This window comes from Cupressus sempervirens, chromosome 9 (assembly GCF_028749045.1).
Source record: "Cupressus sempervirens isolate cs-2001-9-10 chromosome 9, ASM2874904v1, whole genome shotgun sequence".
Lineage (NCBI taxonomy): Eukaryota > Viridiplantae > Streptophyta > Pinopsida > Cupressales > Cupressaceae > Cupressus > Cupressus sempervirens.
Window position 1 is genome coordinate 15391369 of NC_143126.1, and position 18925 is coordinate 15410293.

Here is an 18925-nt window from a genome sequence, read left to right on the forward strand (position 1 = left end):
CAATTTATAATAATAATACATTTGAAAAAGTCAAATATACAAAATTATAAATATCCGAATATACAAAATTACAAATATCTAAATATAAAAAATTACAAATATCTGAATATACAAAATATCTAAATATAGATAATAACACAAATCTAAATATACAAAATAACAAAATATGAGAATAAGACATGGTGGGCTAGGGCAAGCAAAATAAATGCCAACAAAGTTAGGAAGAAAGGTCCATGGCTTCTTCGAGTAGGGTCTTTGGATAAGATCGTTGGCTCCGTCTACTTCTTTTAAGCATTTAAAGCAATCACTAGTTTTTCTTACAATTTAAATGGTGGTTCAACAAAATAATGCTTAAAATTAGCTATCGACTTTGACAATCCAAGGAAAAAAAACAAATCTTTATGAAGATGCCGACAAACTAAAGTGATCCACAAGACACTTCAAAAATATGTGGCCAATTTTCACAAGTCATCACTAAAATGTGGGAGAACCATGAAAGCAAAAACTAAACCAAACGTGTGATGAAATTATTTAGATGATGGCCAACAGATTTTGGGATACGTGGCAGCAGATTAATTAATAATCGACTCTAGAATTCTCGTGGCCAGCGTTTCTCCAGAATGTTCCAACACGTATTTTATAAAAATCGTGCGCAAATAGCTCGATAAGATAAAGAAATATAAAAAGGAGTAAAAATTTATGTTTTTCTTGGTACTGGTTGAAGAAATTTCCTACATCAATAATAGAGAATATTAAACTAAATTAGCGTGCTTTTTCCGTCTAGTTTGTAACTTTTTTTTGACTACTAAAAAAATTTAGTATTAAAATTATTGAATATAAACGACGATTCCAGATATAAATGTTGTTTTTATTATTTTAGTAACTACCAAGTGGCCATGGAGTTCAAAATCATAGAATTTTGTGAGGGGAAATAATATTTTTATAGTCTAAATTGTAGTTATAGTCGATGGATCTTTAATTCTTAGTGAAAATTGGAGATTTTTAAAGTGCCTTGCTCAAATTTAGTGAAATCGTAAAACCTAAGGTTCTTCTAGAATTCATTAAACTAAGTTAATCATGTTTGAAATTTTGAATTTGATGTTATGGTGAAATTTTAATAATGAATTCACACCTTTACATTATTGTATATGCTTTCTGTGGAAGATTGTGTAAGATTTTTTCACCAACGTTTCGGATCATACTACATGATCCATCATCACAATATCAGAGAGTCAAGAAGAACAAAAATTTGGACTGCAGATCCAAGAGGGGGGATAAAAAGAGGCCGGGGTGATGGAATGGGCAAAGAGAATAAGGTGACACGGTTGAGAATAAGGTGACACGGAATGCACCTTTCTCTATTTTTACTCTCTCACTTATTAAGGGTTCATTTCTAATCCTTCCTCCTGATTTGTTGACTGCCCCTCCTCTTTTTTCTGTTTCTTTGTTCTTTTCTCTTTGGATTTTTTGCCTTTTAATTTTTTCGTCAACCATGTCACCTTATTCTCTTTGCCCATTCCATCACCCTCGGCCTCTTTTTATCCCCCCTCTTGGATCTGCAGTCCAAATTTTTGTTCTCCTTGACTCTCTGATACCCTGGTGATGGATCATGTAGTATGATCCGAAACATTGATGAAATAATCTTACACAATCTTCCCCAGAAAGCATATACAATATTCATGGATTGTGGAAATCTGATAGCTTTGACCTTTACATTATTCAATAACTTATATTTCTTTAATGAAAGGAATTGAATTCATTAAATATCACCTTTTAGGAGCTACAGAGTTGAATCTTAGAAGCCTAGATTAATTATTATTACATGTTAAGTTCAACTAGACTCAAAACCAAGACCTACCACATGAGAGGCTCACAAGTTACCCTACAAGCTTTTACCTAAATATGGCTAGAAGCTTCTCATAAGTGGTTTTTTGACAAAATCTAGTTTCATATATTATAATAGGGAACACAACATGAAACTAGACTTTTTAGTCAATTCTAAGGTGGACTGAATCCCTTATTCATCAGTAATGGCACATGTTGTAAATTTATGGGTTGATCTACAAAATCTAGTGAAAATGAATTTGCCATTGTAATTTTCCTTTTGCAATTTGTGCTAAAGATTGCTAAATGTTTTATTAGTAGTGGTTGATCCTCTATGTCATTATCAAATCACATTCCTTTTGACACACATTAGAGTGATTTCACTCGTTCAAGACAATGTAACATTTGGGAGGTGAAAACTCCTTGCCACACTCTTTGTGTGTATTTTTCTTCACTCAATTTGTGTCACTCTTAATATGGATCAACACTTTCCTCAATATCATGACTTGTGTTCCTACATATTGGATTTGCTTTTCATGATTTATTTGCTCTACTTCATTATGGCCTAAAATGGTAAAAAATAGAAAACCTATATGCAAGTGAGTCATGCCAAATATGCATTTGAACGAAAATTTTAGCTACACTAATAGCGAAGACATGAGTTTGGTTAAATGTGTTTTAGACTAGGATGACCTTAATTCTCATGAGATTGGTTGTGGCATTTGAAGCTATATATTGGCAATAATGTAAGATTAAATGAAGAGTGGAGGTGGTGGATGAGGTAATCAAATGTTGGACATTTTAATTTTTTCTTTTCAAAAGGCTAACATTGTCCAGTCAAGTGGCTTGTTAATGTTATCTTGTGAGAATGTTGAAATCTCATTATCTAATTATAATATTATTTCTTTACGAAAGAAGTTTTTCTTCTTCGCTCATAAGCTAGAGGAAATTAATACAAATTTTTGGTAAATTATGGTCAACACTAAAAATAATTTGGTGTCTTGTGATAAAAGCACCTTTGGATGTCACTAGTTTATACCATACCCTCTCTTAAAGACAATTCTATCTATTCTACACATGATATAATTTATTTATAGAATTTACCATAGCTATTTGTAGTTTTAGAGGATTCAAATGTTCATAAAAAATGATTTTGGTGGATTTTATTCATAAATGTTGTAGCTCTTCTTAAGGAGGTATTAATTGTTAAGGTGTGACAACCCTAGTTAGTTAATGTTGGAGTGTACTTATTTGTTTGTCTTTACATCCTTTATTGGTCTTGTGGTTGAATGTTAACATTTTACATCCTTCTCTACTTTTCTTTCATTCTATTATTTTTCTAAACTCAGATTTTAGAATACATTATGTTGGTAATATATTTTTTAAGAATACACTCTCATAGCACTACACTCTCTATATTGATCACACATATTGTCCAAAAGTAATCATTATCTAATCTTTTATATATTTTTTAGAGCTTGATTGCTATCTAAAAAGTTATATTTTTCATCTTACTTGAACAAACTCCAATGATATCTATAACATACTCAAGTCTAAATATTGAAATTTTAATTTATAAAAAAATATAGAATATAAGAACATAATTATGACCTTTAGATAACATCACTCCAATTAAAAAATAAGAAATTAAAGATCATGTATTTATCTCACATTTATTAGACTTTTTTTGTGGTCTAAACTTGGATTTCAAGCTATTATCCTTACGATGCCCCTGTATCTAATAATAATAATATCTAAAATGAAGCTTTTCTAAACTATCCAACTACTTCACATTCATCCTTAAATGTCATCCATTTACTCTATATTAGAACCTTTATTCTTCTACGAGCGAAGACACAGATAATATCCTTTTAACTGATTGCTAACATATAACCAACTTGGTTCCGTAAACTCCCAACTCATTCAACATTATCCAGCAAGGCGGCATCCATTGTTGACTTCTTTCTTGTTTCTTGGTTTGTCATTGCCACAATGTTTTGGTGGACAAAATTTGTATTTAGCTTACTTATTGTTTTTGTTATTATTATTATATTACATCCAATCTTGGTTGGACACACTTATTCACACATTCTCCTAGTAAAATGATTTCACACATTCTCCTAGGAAAACAATGATATGCCCTTCATCAACACCACACTATATCCAATGGAGGTTTTGTTTCATTTGATATAAACTATGGATTAGATTTTAGATTATATTATTTTCATTTGATACAAACTATGGATTAGATTTTAGATTAGATTATATTATTTTCATTTGATACAAACTATGGATTAGATTTTAGGTTATATTATCTTCATTTGATATAAAGTATGGATTATGTTAGATTGATTAGGGAGCCTAGGAAAAAAAATAGTAAAGCTGACAAGGTCTCCTCCCTTGGACGCTTCAAAAGTGCCAATAAAACCTCTAGGTTATGTCAGAAACCCACCAAACTTTTTGCAGATTTAATCAAATTATCCCTCCCCTTCAAAAAGGAGAAGATTATCCACTAATCCCAAATCATTAGTGACTCAACTCGGTTTTGGCTTAATTCCAAACCTGAAACTTTGTAGCAGTCCTCTTAAGACCCACATCCCATTCATTCATCTCGCTATGGAGGGAGACCTCCTTCCAAGTTTCGAGGAGAACCAGATCTTCTCAGAAACATCCAGGATTATCACTATTATTCAATTCTCACAGCAAAACCAAAGACACCCACGAGATAAACAAGGTTCTCGGAGGTCAAGAGGTCGACCCTCACGTTTAGTACTTTTCTGTAGTCGTTGTCGTGACGGAGGCAACAAAAAAAAGATTGTATAAATCGGTACTCAAACTCAGACAACCAAATGGATATTAAAGACCCCCTACTCGTTTCCTGAGATATCCAAATTAGTTTCGCCGATACCAATTCAATGCATAGAATCTGCAGATTCAAAAAAAAGGAGGAAGACAACCATGAAGGGATATAAAAATATAAATTTGAGTTGTATATAATTGTTTTCTGATCTGAGATTTGCTTGTTTTGAGATACCCAACTCAGTCTTACTGATGCCCATTTAAGTCTTTGGAAGCTACAGATTCAGAAAAGGCATTGGAGAAAAAGACATTACGGTACATAAAAACAAAGATTTGCATCGTGTTTGACTGATTTTGATCTGGAATTGATCTGTTTAATGAAAATGCGGATATTGGGGATGGCTCTTGCGGCCTTGTCACTTGCAGAGTTGTTTATTAGTTCTGCAATTCATTTGTGTTTTGGATTTTATATATTCAGCACTGCAGTTGCCTTGGATTTGGTGGAGATTATTAATTCCCATAGACTTCTAAGGTCCCGGATATGGAATATTTGGGCTTGGGAAGCAGAAAGTTATAGTAAACCTAATATTGTGGAATCCAATGGTAATGACACGTGTATTGGCAGTGGCCCTTATTTTCAGGGCAATGAATTGGTCCCCATTGTGCTGGTTCATGGTATTTTTGGGTTTGGGAAAGGGGTACGTTTTGTTCTTCTATATGTATTCCAATTGTGCTTCAGTTTATTTTCTTTCTACGTTTTTTTTTCGTATTGATTTTGGGGTTTTTGCAGAGATTAGGTGGATTGTCCTATTGGGCAGGAGCTGAGAAGAAGGATGACCGTGTTCTTGTTCCTGATTTGGGTTCTTTGACAAGCATCTATGACAGGTATGTTTGTTTACTAATTTTTAAATTCACATTCAAATCTTCAATTTGTTTGTTCTTCTGTATGATCTGTTTACTTCTATTACCAAGAAAGGTTCCTCTTAAAAGAGGACACAAGAAGAGGACACAAGGTCGAATGGACTTAAGTGCTTGAACTTGGCCCTTGTGTTTTGTCTTTCAGTGTGGATTTAGGTTTCTCACTTTTGATAGACATATACAAGTAAAATGACAAAAGTTTTGCTTGTATTGTATGTGAATTGAATGCCTCAGAATTTCAGTCCGATATTATGGATTTTAAGTACAGATTTAGTCCTCTGGACTCCTTTGTATTTGAGTTTCTGTTTTCAAGTCTTTGTTGGCTAGGACTCAAACCTCCACCATAAGATTGACTACAAAGAACTATGAATATAGACGCCCCACAGAAAATTTGATGTGGATAGACAACCATTTACAAGTAGAATGACCCCAACTAGCATGCTATGGCAAATATGTATAACATATGCGTGTGAATTGAATGCAATTGGATGGTTAAGAATATCATTTGGCAAATTCACTATTGTCAATTTTGACGCAGCTTTGGGCTTCATAATTCTATCAACATTGGTGTGGTGCTTTTTGAGTGTTGCTGAAAGCCCATGTTTAATTGATGTGGTGCATGATATATTTGAGTTTGTTATCCGTGCTTGAATTTTGGAATTGGGTTCAATTTTAGTCTGTGCTTTGATCACTAGTGATGTGCTGTGATATGGATCAGAGTGTTTGTATTAGATTTGCTGCACTTGGCATGCTTGGGAACCAGGATAGGTAAATCGTAAAGTCTTAGTGTTGCATCCTTAATTTGATGGGGTAGTGCAGGGATGCATGGAGCCTCACCCTTTGTTCCACATTTCAATCGTCTGAGCCCTTTGTCTCAGTAGTGCAAAATCGAAATCTGCTGCCTAAATCTATGTTTGTTTGGGTGCAGTTTGGTCTTTAACCCACTGTCCTATGTTATTTTTATGCAATGGAGTTGTTTTGGGTCCATGTTTATTGCATTGTTTGAGCAGATTAATTCCATGCTTTGTTTGACTAGGTCTGAGATTCATATTGATCTCCTTTTTATTGCTTTCTGGTCCTAATCTGACAACCATCGTTAATTCAATTAGAAGAATGTGTATCAGAGGATTTTCTCTTCCTATTAATCAAGGAGGGAAAGTCTTTTCCTTGAGCCTCACAAATTCCTAATTAGCAGGAACTTAGCATAGCCTTGAATGGTCACGCTCTCTGTGTACCCATGAAATATTACAAGATTTTTCCTAGAAAGCCCTCTAAGATTGCATTGTATTTCACTTGCTTTTGGAAGGACAAAGCAGTTAACTCAATGGTAACATCTTAAAGCCCATGCAAATTGCACACGAAACTGAAGATTGAGGAACAAGGGTGTCCTCTAGTAAAAGATCTATAATATATATAATTTTTTAGCTTTTTGCTCTAGTTTTGATCCAATACCTTTGGTCTGGGTTTAAGTTCTTCTTGGAACCAATTCATTTCTAGAGATTCCATTTTTTTTGTAATTTGATTAGATTTTCATTCAATTTAGCTGCGTTATATTGGTTTTTGGGTCCAGTTTTGTATGTTAGACATAAATTTCATTAGTTTTCCAGTAGGGCAGTTCTGCTTCATGAAATCAATGTATGCCTCAGAATTGCATAATTTTCATTATTTTTGTACTAGCTTAAAAACTTTATTTGCTGTTGGTTTTGCAAATTGTTAGGACTCGGGAACTTTTCTACTATTTGAAAGGTGGAACGGTAGATTATGGAGAAGAGCATAGTGCTCAATATGGCCATGCCCAATTTGGCAAGACTTATGAGCAAGGTACATTTATTCTGTTATGTGAATGCATTATTTTTAGAGAAATATGATTGTTAACATGTATAATTATATTCATTGATATAATGTGGAGTTTCACAGGCCATTATCCTGAATGGGACGAAGACCATCCAGTGCACTTTGTTGGTCACTCTGCCGGTGTCCAAGTAATTAGATTGCTGCAACAAATGCTGGCTGAAAAAGTAATAAATTGCCCATGGACTAACTCTCAATTTGTTTGTATTGGTACAGTACACAAAGAAGTGGCAATTCTTATCTCCATTAATTCTGAATTATCTTGATATGCAGAAATTCAAGGGCTATGAAAACAGCTCTGAAGATTGGGTAGTGAGTATTACCTCATTGTCAGGTGCTATCAATGGAACAACTCGTGTTTACCTAGATGGGATTGAGTGAGTTTTGCTTTTTTGCACTTGTAAATATTAAATATTTTTTGTGTGTGGCTTAATAAGAGAATGTTTTGACATTGCGAATGTGAATGTGTGAATTGGTAGTGTCCTTCTGTCTTCTTTTAACTGATTTCTTTTACTCATTTTCTTGGGGAGCATCTATCAGGCCAGAAGATGGAAAGACACTGAAGCCCATTTGTCTCTTACAGCTTTGTCGAGTGGGAGTTACTATCTATGACTGGCTGGATATCGCTTGGCTTAAAAACTACTATAATTTTGGGTTTGATCATTTCAATATGACTTGGCATAGGATTGGAATTTCAGGACTCGTGGACAGTCTTTTGGGAAATATTGGACCCTTTGCCTCAGAAGATTGGATTATTCCGGACTTGAGCCTCCAGCTTTCAGTGGAACTGAATAAAAAACTCAGGACTTTCCCAAACACCTATTATTTTAGGTTAGAAGTATTTCTATTTTGGTCCTCTTTATGGATATTCTTTTATTTAAAATAGTTATATTTTCAAGTTTGACACAGCTACATTATTTTAGGTAAAGTTCATGCAAAATCTGAATTGGAGAGTCTCAAAGATTATTGACCTTGCAAACCTTTGTTCTTGGCTTTTCAACAGCTATGCTACTAAGAAGACTTCCAAATTGTTTGGGGTCACTGTGCCTTCAAGTTTTTTTGGAATTCATCCTCTATTTTTCATCAGGACGCTGCAAATGAGTCAATGGCGTCAGCCAAGCAATTTAGAACCTCCTTTCAAAGGCTACAAGTAAGTTGACAATCTGAGGAGAAAATTTTATTTCTTCTCCACTCCCCCTGTGCAATTTGCCTTAATGCTGCTGCTACTAATTTTGAGTCTCTTAGCAGTGATGAGGATTGGCAAGATAATGATGGAGCATTAAATACCATCTCAATGCTTTATCCCCGTTTTCCTGAGGCTCATCCCAATTGCTGTCTCAATACAGAGTTTAAAGATGGCCACTCATTCCAACCAGGTGTTTGGTAAGACAATAAACTGACTTGTTTCAAGCATTGGAATTAATTGAGTGGGAACTTTCTAATTTCTATGATTGTCAGGTACTACACAATTGTGGAGGCTGATCACATTCTCTTCATAATCAGCCGAGAAAGAGCAGGGGTACACTTTGATGTATTGTACGATGGCATATTTCAGAGATTACGAAAGGAGATGGCCAGAGTTAAGGTCGTTCCTCCTTCAAAGAAACTACAGGATCACGTTTGCAATTGTGAGGACAATTGTGTGAGCCACTTGGTTAGATTTGATCAGAGACACGAATGAAATCTTATTGCCTTGTACTTCTAAAAGATAAACAGTATTTTTTCGAGCTGATCTTGTCCATGGAGGAGGATACAACTCGATTTGATACATTGGATGATTATTAAATTTACCCTGATAGCAAAATTCTTTTCAATTGCTACTTCGCACCAATGATTGGATAGAAGAGACTGGCACAATAGCCAGTTACTATTATTAATTTCTCCCTCAATTGTATCTCCGCATTGATAATATATTAATATGGTATGAGCAAAAAGAGATATTATGCCTATTTTCAAATGGGTATATCTTATTTTTGGGAAAGCTGCTTTGATTTTTTTTTCAGTTGGGGATTGATATTCTGATTGGAAAAATCTAAAAGAAATCGTGCAGGATTTTGTCTTAGCACAGTGGATGCTAAAATGCTTGTCCAACTGATTGGTAAGAAGTGAACATTGTACCCAAAAAAAATTGGACATATTTTTTCATTTCTCAATCCCTGCTAATACTGGAACAAGATCATAAAGGAAACAATTGTGCAAACACTTGAGGTCCAAACAACCAAGTTATCAAAGGCCTTAGCCACCTAATGTAATTGCTTACCAAAAGAAATAATGCTGGACTTAAATCTTCGAATACTGGATGGATGGTTTGATGAAAATGCTTGGATAACTTATTATTAAGAAGCGAACATTTGGCAATCCAACAATGAAATAAGTTCATAAAGGAAATTATTGTGTGAATGCTTGGGTCCAGCTCAAACAATTGAGTCATGAAAGACTTCGAATAATAAATAATCATTCGGAATTTTCTTGAGTTATAAAATTTGTTAGCATCCTATATCCAATTGCTTATCAAGACGTCCAAAGAAATTTCACTGGTAATTGTAGACACCAAAACCTACGTGGATTTTGATGCAAAATTAAAAGGAGACTTATTGTCCTGTGCTGGTAGCAGTAGAAGAGTGGGTGCTCTCTGTCTCAAGGTATGAATGTTGCACATCATTGGATGTGTATCATACAGTACAGAAAACCGGTTACATCCATCAATTTATTTTTGTTTTTAAATATAAAAGTTTTATAGAGCAAACAAATATTTTTGGATTAACAAAAGTAGAGAAATAAATGTTCAAAGGAATTAGCCTCGAGATTCTGATTCAATCAAACATTATTCCCCCATATGAAAGGTGATTACTGTAATCTCTCTCTTTGGTAAAATAAATATTTAATCTCCTATTCAGATAAAACCATAGTTCCATGGAGTTTCCCAATGAATGGCTGTGGGAATAGGTTTCAGGAACAGGGGTAAGAGCCTCAATTTAGGGACAGCAGGGGATGGTGGCAAACAGCGATAATGGGGCAGGGCTGATATACAAATTGAGGTGAATTGAAATCCTCAAAGCAAAATCTGTAATATAACATCTGTAAGAGGGCCTTATGATTAACGAATTAGTTTCCACAAAGTTAAATGTTGCAATCAGTAGTGGAGAGGAGTTAGTATATGCTCACCCCTACTTTGGGGGTCTATGTGGATCGCCACACCTTAATTTTTTATTTCCTTTGTCTAGTTGGCAACCCCAAATCAAAATTCCTTGTGCTGAGTCATCTGTCTGCCACGTCAACAAGCTAATTGAGGGAAACATGTCAAAAATGGTAAAAAAATAGTAAGACCCATAGGTTTGCACTTGGTCACATTTAATGGTACACTGATGTGGTACCTAATGAGTGGTTTTTTTGAAAAAAATTCCCCTCGTTTTGATAATATACATTGATAGGACATTTTTAGTTCACCACTATTGGTCTATTTTGTTCACCTACTGACTCATCAGCTATAGCATGTTTAGGACCCCGCTCATCTATCGACTCCTCTCCCCTATACAATAACATGTGCCATATAGTTAGTGACTTGGTGGCATCCCTGGCAGAGGTGGCAGAGGTGATGCTGCTGTTGGGCGACATTTCTCCAAGCCCTTAGATCTTGGAAACTTCTGGGATGCTGAACAGCAGAAATAATTGAACACAACACTTGGTGAAGGTTTTGCAAATGGGGTTGCAAGCAGAGTGGGTTTAGCCATGGAGAAAACTCCGTAGTTAAGTGTGCTCGAGCTCGAGTAGTACTGGGATGGGTGACCTACCGGGAAGTCTCGGTGCTGCACCTCTGTAAGCATCACCTAGATCCAATGCGTGTTAAGTGTTCCATTCACTGTCATGAGAGATGGGTTTTGTGTAAACCACTACTCATGAAATACGGGTCAATGAGTTTGACTCAAAAAGATATCTGAAATATAAACTAAAATGTAAATCTTACCGAGGGGGACACCTGGTTTTTTTTTCCAAAATTCCTAGTGCCCCCTGATAAGATTTACATTTTAGCCAATACCGATAGAAAGCAGGGGTAGTATGTACTGCTGGAATCTTTTAATCCGGATCAAGACAATAGTGATTCTGCTGAAGAGCTACCTGACTTGACACTTGTAAATTGTAATGGGCAGATCTCGCTCACATGCATATTGATGCAGGAAAGGTCGAGAAAGATTAAGCCTGAGTTGTTGGGTATCCAGACTACAGATAGTTGCAACTACAATGGGACTGTATGGGCACTGACAGAAAATTCTAGCGTGAAAGGTTAGTCTATTTGAAACAACCTCTCTGAATTGCCTTTTCTCTAAATTATTTTGGCTCAGTATCCAATGTTTTGTTGTATTGTGAACAGGCCAGACCCCTACACTTTTGCAATGCCTCTGGTAGGCGTAATGTGTATTTGAGAATATAATTCACCTTTGCAATGCCTATGGTAGGCATAATGTGTATTCAAAATTGTTATTCTAGAATATAATTCCGGAAATATGCAATCTGAGAACTTCTCCAAACTTTCTTCTCAAGACAAGGAGACAGTCATTTCAAAGTAGGGATTATGTATAGCATACTTTTGTACTTAGCTCTGGCCAAACTGATGGAAATATTATCAATTTTTTTTTTCAAATGAGCACGTTTCCTACCAAAAAGTTATGCAGCATTTGAAATTGTATTTTCTCGTGGAGACCAATTATTTTTGGGTTATTTTGCTCTATAATTTTTGGTAGGGTAGTAAATATTCGTTGGTATTCAGTGTATGAACAATTGATCTGCTTCAGCTTCATGTCAGGGACTGACAGGTTATCTTGAGATCATGGGATTGCAGTGAGGCCTTCAACCTCAGATTTTTCTGGTCCCAAGGATAAATTTATACTGGAGGATGTTGGGCATTTACTCTCAGCAAAAATGAAAAAAAGTTTCGTTAAGTTTGAATGAATCATGACGCGGGGATGTAAAAAAGACATAATTCTCAGATCTAAACTATTTGGACTTCTGACCGTCAGAATACCATGTTCACACTACAGTAGGTAAAGCGACTCTCCGCATTTGCATCGGGAGTCTACACCACAACTACACATGGTTGCCAGGGTTTCAAGTGATGGGATTGGCCACGTTATATTTTTTAATTGATTGACATTGTTATATTTTTTCTGAGTGAATTGGCGGTTTGTCGTCCAGACCAGACTTTCTCGCATACAACTCACAGAATGACAGATGGTCAGTGTAAGCCATCCGTAAGACTTTCTCCACAGTCCAAGAAAAGGCCATGTGCACGTGTTGACAACTAATTGGTGTTCCGCTCAACTACATGTGCAAATACTTAAAAGCAATCACATGTCTGTCCAAATCGAAAATTTCAGCCTAATCCAGTGAGTAATCATTATGGAGGCTTCCATGCTCATTGTGTTTTGTTTTGGGAGGAGAAAAAGAATTCCTTGGCTTTACAGTGCCCTTGTTTTTTTATCTTGTATGTTATTGTCTACAACAGTGGTGTCGTCTTTAAATCAGGTGTCCTAATAAATTTTGGATCTCACATAAAATTTGGGCATCTAGAACTCGTTGAAATTGAAGAGCTTAAAGCTAATCTTTTGATTTTTTATACATTTACACAGCGCTTTGTAGATTTCAGAGTGTGAGGTGGTTTAAAAGTGCTATTTTAAAACATTCTTTTGGAACCCCAAACCATCCCCCCACCTCACTAAAAAAGTAGTATTTTTTGCACAAATGGATCAATCAGCAACTAGGAAAGCTAAAAAATGATCAACTATTAGGGGAAATGACCCAATAGCTGCCCACGCTAACTCTGCGCACCTAGAGTTCATAATCCATACAGCAAAATTTGTCAATTTTTTTGGTGAACCTCCATAGGTGAGTGAAGAGGTTGAAGCTAATATTTCGGCTTTCTTGCATTTACAGAGCTCTCTGTAGAACTCATAGATTGCGAGGTGGTCTAAAAGCGTCGTTTAAAATGTTCGTCTAGAACTTGTTATGTTCACCCCCCAATAGCTACTCACCAAAAAATAGTACTTTTTGCACAAATGGACCAATCAACAACCAAGAAAGCTAAAAAATGATCAACTATTAGTACATGTGCTATCATTTTTTAGGGCTTCTTATGAGTGATAATTGGACTTTTTGATGTGACGGTCATTCAAACATGGGCGACAACTAGCTCGTTTCCCCTAGTACATGTGTGATTGGCTATTAGTACATGTGCCATCATTTTTTGGGCCTTTTTGTGAGCAGTGATTTGGGGGGATCTATAATGTTAGATATGTAGCGGTCATTGGAGCATGTGCGGCTCTGAGCCAGTTGGAGAGCCATAGCCTAGGTCGTCTCCCCTATATGTCCGAGTATAATTTTGTAAAACTTACCTCTACTCATTAATTGGAGGGGTGTCACACGCTTTGTTGTACTACATAGGTTAAGGGTGATTGGACCTAGTGATCTAGGGCTTTACCACGAGAAGTCTTAATTTTTGTCATCTTAACTATTAATCATGTCCATTGATTATATGTATTATCATTTATCATTTATGGTCATCAATTAATTAATGTATAATAACTAATATATTTATATCATTAAATGAGAACTAATTGACTATTATCACAATTCAACTATGGAGCTTTCAAGTCAAACTTTATGAGATATATTTCATGACTCATGGTTCACAAGAGTCAACCTCTCATGACATGAATCGTACATTTGCTAAATGTTTTTCAAATGGGATTGCAAGCTAAGTAGGCTTAACCTTGGGAGAAACTTGATGGTTACATGCTCTTGATTTGCATTAGTATAGAGATGGTTGATCTCCCACAAAGGCCTTAAATTCTCCCTATATGATCATCACCAAGATGCAGTGAGTGTGAAGTGTATCATTCATTATCACTTAAGATTTTTTATTGTGAACAATTACTCATGAAACAAGGTTCAACAAGTTTGACTCAAAAACTACATAGATAAATCGTAGTATCTTGACAAAATGTATGTCAATCTTGTGTAGCATACTGAGAGGTAGTAATGAGAACATTAGGTTGAAATTTTGTCAATTTGGGCGAGTTAGGCAGAATTGGGTTTGCAAATCTTCCTTAGTGTGAAGATTCATAGTACCATGAGAAAAATTATCTTGAAGAGTTTGTTTGTCACGTTTGTGAAAATGCAAAGCATGGATTTAAGGAACCATGGCTAAAGGGGCTCCTTGGGTCTAGATGAGTAAAGACCAACAAATATTATGGTGGTTGAAAGAAGACCATTACGAAAATTGGCCTTATCTTAGTGAACCCAAGGTTTGATGGCTTTACAGGAATGCTAAATGCTTTTGTCCAAACAATTGCCTTGGATCTCAATTGCATCTTTCATAATAAGAAGGGTTTTAAAGTCAAACCCCTTCCAGGTTGGTTTATGAAGTGAGTAGTCTAAAGAAGTACAATGTTTGAGAAGAACTTTTTAGGCTTTGTTGCCAGAAATGGCATGAATAACTCATTTGACACATGAAGCCAAACCTTGCTTATGGGAAAATAAAGGGTCAAGGCCTCTAGATTCCTTGGGGTGACAACAATACTCCTAGGTGATTATGTGAAATCCATGGCACTTCACTCCAGAAGCCCATAAGAAATCACACATAGGCTTTTATTAAATGTTGTAAAAGGATTTTGAGGGAAGCCAACACAAAGAGTACTACACATGGGTAGCAACCAACACTTTTGAACATATCTAGAATTTACTAGGTAAAGAAAGTGGCTTGGTAATCTCTTAATGAAGGTTTTTTCTCTCTTGAGAGAGATGAGAGCTAATTGTGTTTCATTTTATGTCATATTTTATATGCCTTTTACCTGTTCCCACATTCGATTTCCATTTCATATTATGCAATTTTACATTGCATATATATATATATATATAAAGTTTTAGATAAAATATAATAATAATTAATATCATATTGTATGTACTAATATATATCTTACTATGCCAAGAAAATCAATATTTCAACGTCCAATTTTAAAATACAATTTTCCTATCACTTTTTTGTTAGGAACCTTTGTATATTGTTTCTATTATCTTTTAAAAAGATGATAGTGTCCATTATTTCTTTGATTTTGACAATGTTTAAATTTAATAAGGGGGTAATTGTTGGAAATAGGAGAGATTGTTAGCACTTGGAGTGTTGCAAAGATGTTGTATTAATGATAGGTTATGCCATTGATGTCAATGTATGTTCTTTGCTCAATTTTTTTAAAATTGTAAGTCGTTGATAAGTTTAGTATTTGCAATGGTTTACAGATATGGATATGTGAGCTTACACTTGTGTAACATCATGTCTATGTTCATTGTACTTTATTTGATATTCTAGACGAGTTACAATTTGTTTGGTGAAGACTGGTAGCAGACTACTGAGCAGGAAAGTATGCCAGAAGCAATTGCAGTATTTTTTTGTAGTTTGATGGTGAACGGGAAATAGTAATGGCAAGCATGGAAGCTGTTAGGAAACTTGTTTATGTGCATATGTTCATATTTGTGAGTCATTTGGCTTATTTTGGGAAGGTCACCAATGTGTAATGTGCAACGCATTTTTTTGGTAACTGTCTGGATCATTGTAGCGTGTGAATTGTTATTGACAAATGTTAATTTCATAATGTAGTGTGTGGAACACTTCATGTAATAATTGTGTAATTGCTTGAGAAGGCATGCATGCCTTAGCATGGTTCTTTGTAATTATTTGAACATTGTGGAGCCCCTAACAAGCCAATCTAATAAATTATTTGTAATTGGTATTAAAGAAAGTTATTGTGAGGTATGAGATGTATGAATGCACGTGGAATGAAAAGTATAAATGTGAGCCTTGATGTTGGATTGTGAAAGCAGGGCTGAGAAGTTGTTGGATGCTTTGAGAAGAGGTATGAGTGGAATCTATTATTCCCACTGAACTTCAAAGGAACTATTTTGGCAAGCAAGTTGCGAATTAGTCAATTCACATTGTTGGATTTGTTATCCTTTGTAAAGGTGGTTTAATATTTCACCCTTTGAGCAACGATCTTAGGCAGTGTGCCTTTTGTTCTCATCAACTATTAATAGGGCTATAACCTTCTAACAAGTATTCAAGGTCTCCTAATAGAAATTTGTCCTTTAACATGGACTATTGTACTAAATGCATTGCATTTGACTCCTACTAGAGTCACATCCTTTCACACGAAACTTATATATAGGTACATCATTTCGTAGGTATCATCCCCACCAAAATTTTCCCTTTCCTCGAGAACAAAAATCAATGTGTTATGGTGTATGATTTCTTATTGTAGTGCATTGTTGTTTTAATTGTTGGTGATTAGTTTTATAAGTTTGGAATTAATTGTATTTGCACAGAACTTATTCACCCCCTCCCCTTTCAGTTGTGAGGCGTGGACATTATTAGAGTAATAAAGCATTTACTTATTAATTAAATCGTATTGATTTAAGTATTAAGTCACTTATTATCTCTATTTTACTTATGCTAAACTTTAAGCATATAATAATTAATTCTTTTGTTAATTATTATTATGCAGCCTAGGTTAGACCTTTTTAAGGTTTCCATCTCCTTTATAAGGATGATCTCTCATTGTAAACATTCATTGAGAATTGAGATTCATTCACTTTTGATAATAACAATTTCTCCTTTTGCTCATGAAGAATGTCTCATCTATGGATCTGGCAATTTCAGCCTCCATAGCTTTTTGCTTTTCTCTTTCTGTGACAGGTGTTTGCATGCAGGAGATTCTTGAGATTTGTGGGGTTGATTTTTCATCAACTTCAACATGGTATCAGAGCTCTAGATCTTCATGCCCCTGTTCTATTTATGAGAGATCTGGCTTGACTTACATATCTGTGCCTTTTCTTTTAGAGGGTTTCATTTTTCGTAGTTATTTTGTATTGAATATGGGGGATCACTAATTTTTAATGCACTTTGAGCCCAAACAGACATCACTGTCAAACTCAAACTGCCCAAAAACCCCTATTTTCATATAAAATTTGTCGAATTTGGACATAGTTGGAATTTGAGGCTAAAAATTTGCTCCCAGATTGGGCAAGTTTCCCGAGGTAACGATTTTTTAATTTTTGCCACGTTTATCAATGCAACAATTTTCAAAATTTTGGTATGCAATTCAAGATTTTTTTTAAATTAGGATTTTTGGCACGTTTCTTGAGGCGACGATTTTGTATTTTTGGCATAAAAATCATGATCTTTGGGCACGCAAATCAAGACAATTTTGGTGCAAAACTGGCACGCTTCCTAAGGCAATTTCTAGTACTGTTGTACATATTTTTCAATGCATTTGGCATGGATCTTGAGGTGGTGAATTTTATTTTCTTGCTTTTTTAGCGCTTTTTTGACCCATATGCAGTTTTTTGGCATTAACTTGTTCATCTGGACTTCGTTTTTTGATCCAAAAGAAGCGTCAGAAAGTTGATTTCGAGCCCATCGTGATTGTGCACTTTATTTGGATTTTTTATGCTATTTGGTGGCCTAGTTTGGTTGTCAAAGTCATAAGTTCTATTTTTCATTTTGGGAGATATTTTTGAGACTTTCTATTTTCCAGATTCTGCTCTAGGCACATCCTATTCAATTTTTTTACTTTTTTGCATTCTAATAGATATCTTGGTTGTTTCAAGTCTAGGGATCAATTTTTTTTTGTTTCAAATTATTTTTCATGGGTTGTATTATTTATTGTATCAGCGTTATGTCTCTTTTGATCTTTGTTGATATCCTTTTGTAGAATTTTTGCAAACACACTGAGATAAAGTGCCACTTTATTGCATTTTGGGATCTTGCACATCTTTCTGTTATGTTGTACTCGCACTACATTATAAAGTGCCTTGGGGGGTTTTATGTTAGCCATATTTGCCATCTTCCTTTATCAAGTGAGTGTTCCTTCCATGACATTAGCCTCATGATGTGTCGATGACACGTGCCAATACAGGTGTTTGTACTTCTTTTGCACTCTCAATGTTCTTGGTTCTTCTTTGTGCAAGAGATATTGCATTCAGTTTCAGTGTTCATGTCTTACCTCTTAGCATTATAGGGGGTTTATGTTGGTTCAATGGGGTGAGCTATGTATTAAGTATTTGATCCTATGTACTAGGTGATTGCAGTGGCTGGATACCTATGCATTTTAGTGAGATGGATCATTTACCACATAGACATTCTTTCATGCCTATTTTTAGAGGCCATGAAGATACCTTCCATCTTCGATTGATCAACTCTTCAGACTTAGTCTTCTCTACTTGGTCATGTTCTATACAGTGGAGGTTCTTTAGATCATCAGTTTTGCAGTGTTCGTAGCTTCATGCTTTAGTGGTGTTCTTCATGATCATCCTTTTGTTCCTATCTCCAAAAACATTTTTTCCATCTCTTTTTGGATTAGGGTTTTTCCGATGTGGTTTTCTCTTTTTCTCCTCTTTATAGAGATTTGGTTGTGCTTGGGTACCTCATCAAACCTTGTTGTTGGGACCCAATTTTCCTTTCAGCAGTAGTTTATAGGTTTTTAGCTAC

General features: G+C 35.2%; 1 protein-coding gene across 2 annotated transcripts; it reads left to right on the forward strand.

Moving 5' to 3' along the window:
* Positions 1-4440: 4440 nt before the first annotated feature.
* On the forward strand, positions 4441-9373 carry LOC149537417 (uncharacterized). 2 transcript variants are annotated; one of them, XM_089802910.1, is made up of 9 exons: positions 4441-5321; positions 5414-5508; positions 7259-7362; positions 7459-7559; positions 7666-7769; positions 7933-8223; positions 8396-8542; positions 8641-8775; positions 8851-9373. In XM_089802910.1, the coding sequence occupies exons 1-9, from the start codon at positions 5001-5003 to the stop codon at positions 9071-9073; spliced, it is 1521 nt and encodes a 506-aa protein (XP_089659036.1). In that variant the 5' UTR covers positions 4441-5000; the 3' UTR covers positions 9074-9373. The 2 variants fall into 2 exon arrangements, with proteins under 2 accessions (XP_089659036.1, XP_089659037.1); XM_089802911.1 differs by lacking the exon at positions 8851-9373 and having other exon boundaries at positions 8641-8779.
* The last annotated feature ends 9552 nt before the right edge of the window (positions 9374-18925 follow it).

Excerpts from the sequence above, each read along its gene's own strand:
- LOC149537417 (XM_089802910.1), top strand. The coding sequence starts at position 5,001 with ATGAAAATGCGGATATTGGGGATGGCTCTTGCGGCCTTGTCACTTGCA. Across the intron at positions 8,224-8,395 it reads CCAAACACCTATTATTTTAG|CTATGCTACTAAGAAGACTT; the intron begins GTTAGAAGTATT and ends GCTTTTCAACAG. Across the intron at positions 8,776-8,850 it reads TCATTCCAACCAGGTGTTTG|GTACTACACAATTGTGGAGG; the intron begins GTAAGACAATAA and ends TATGATTGTCAG.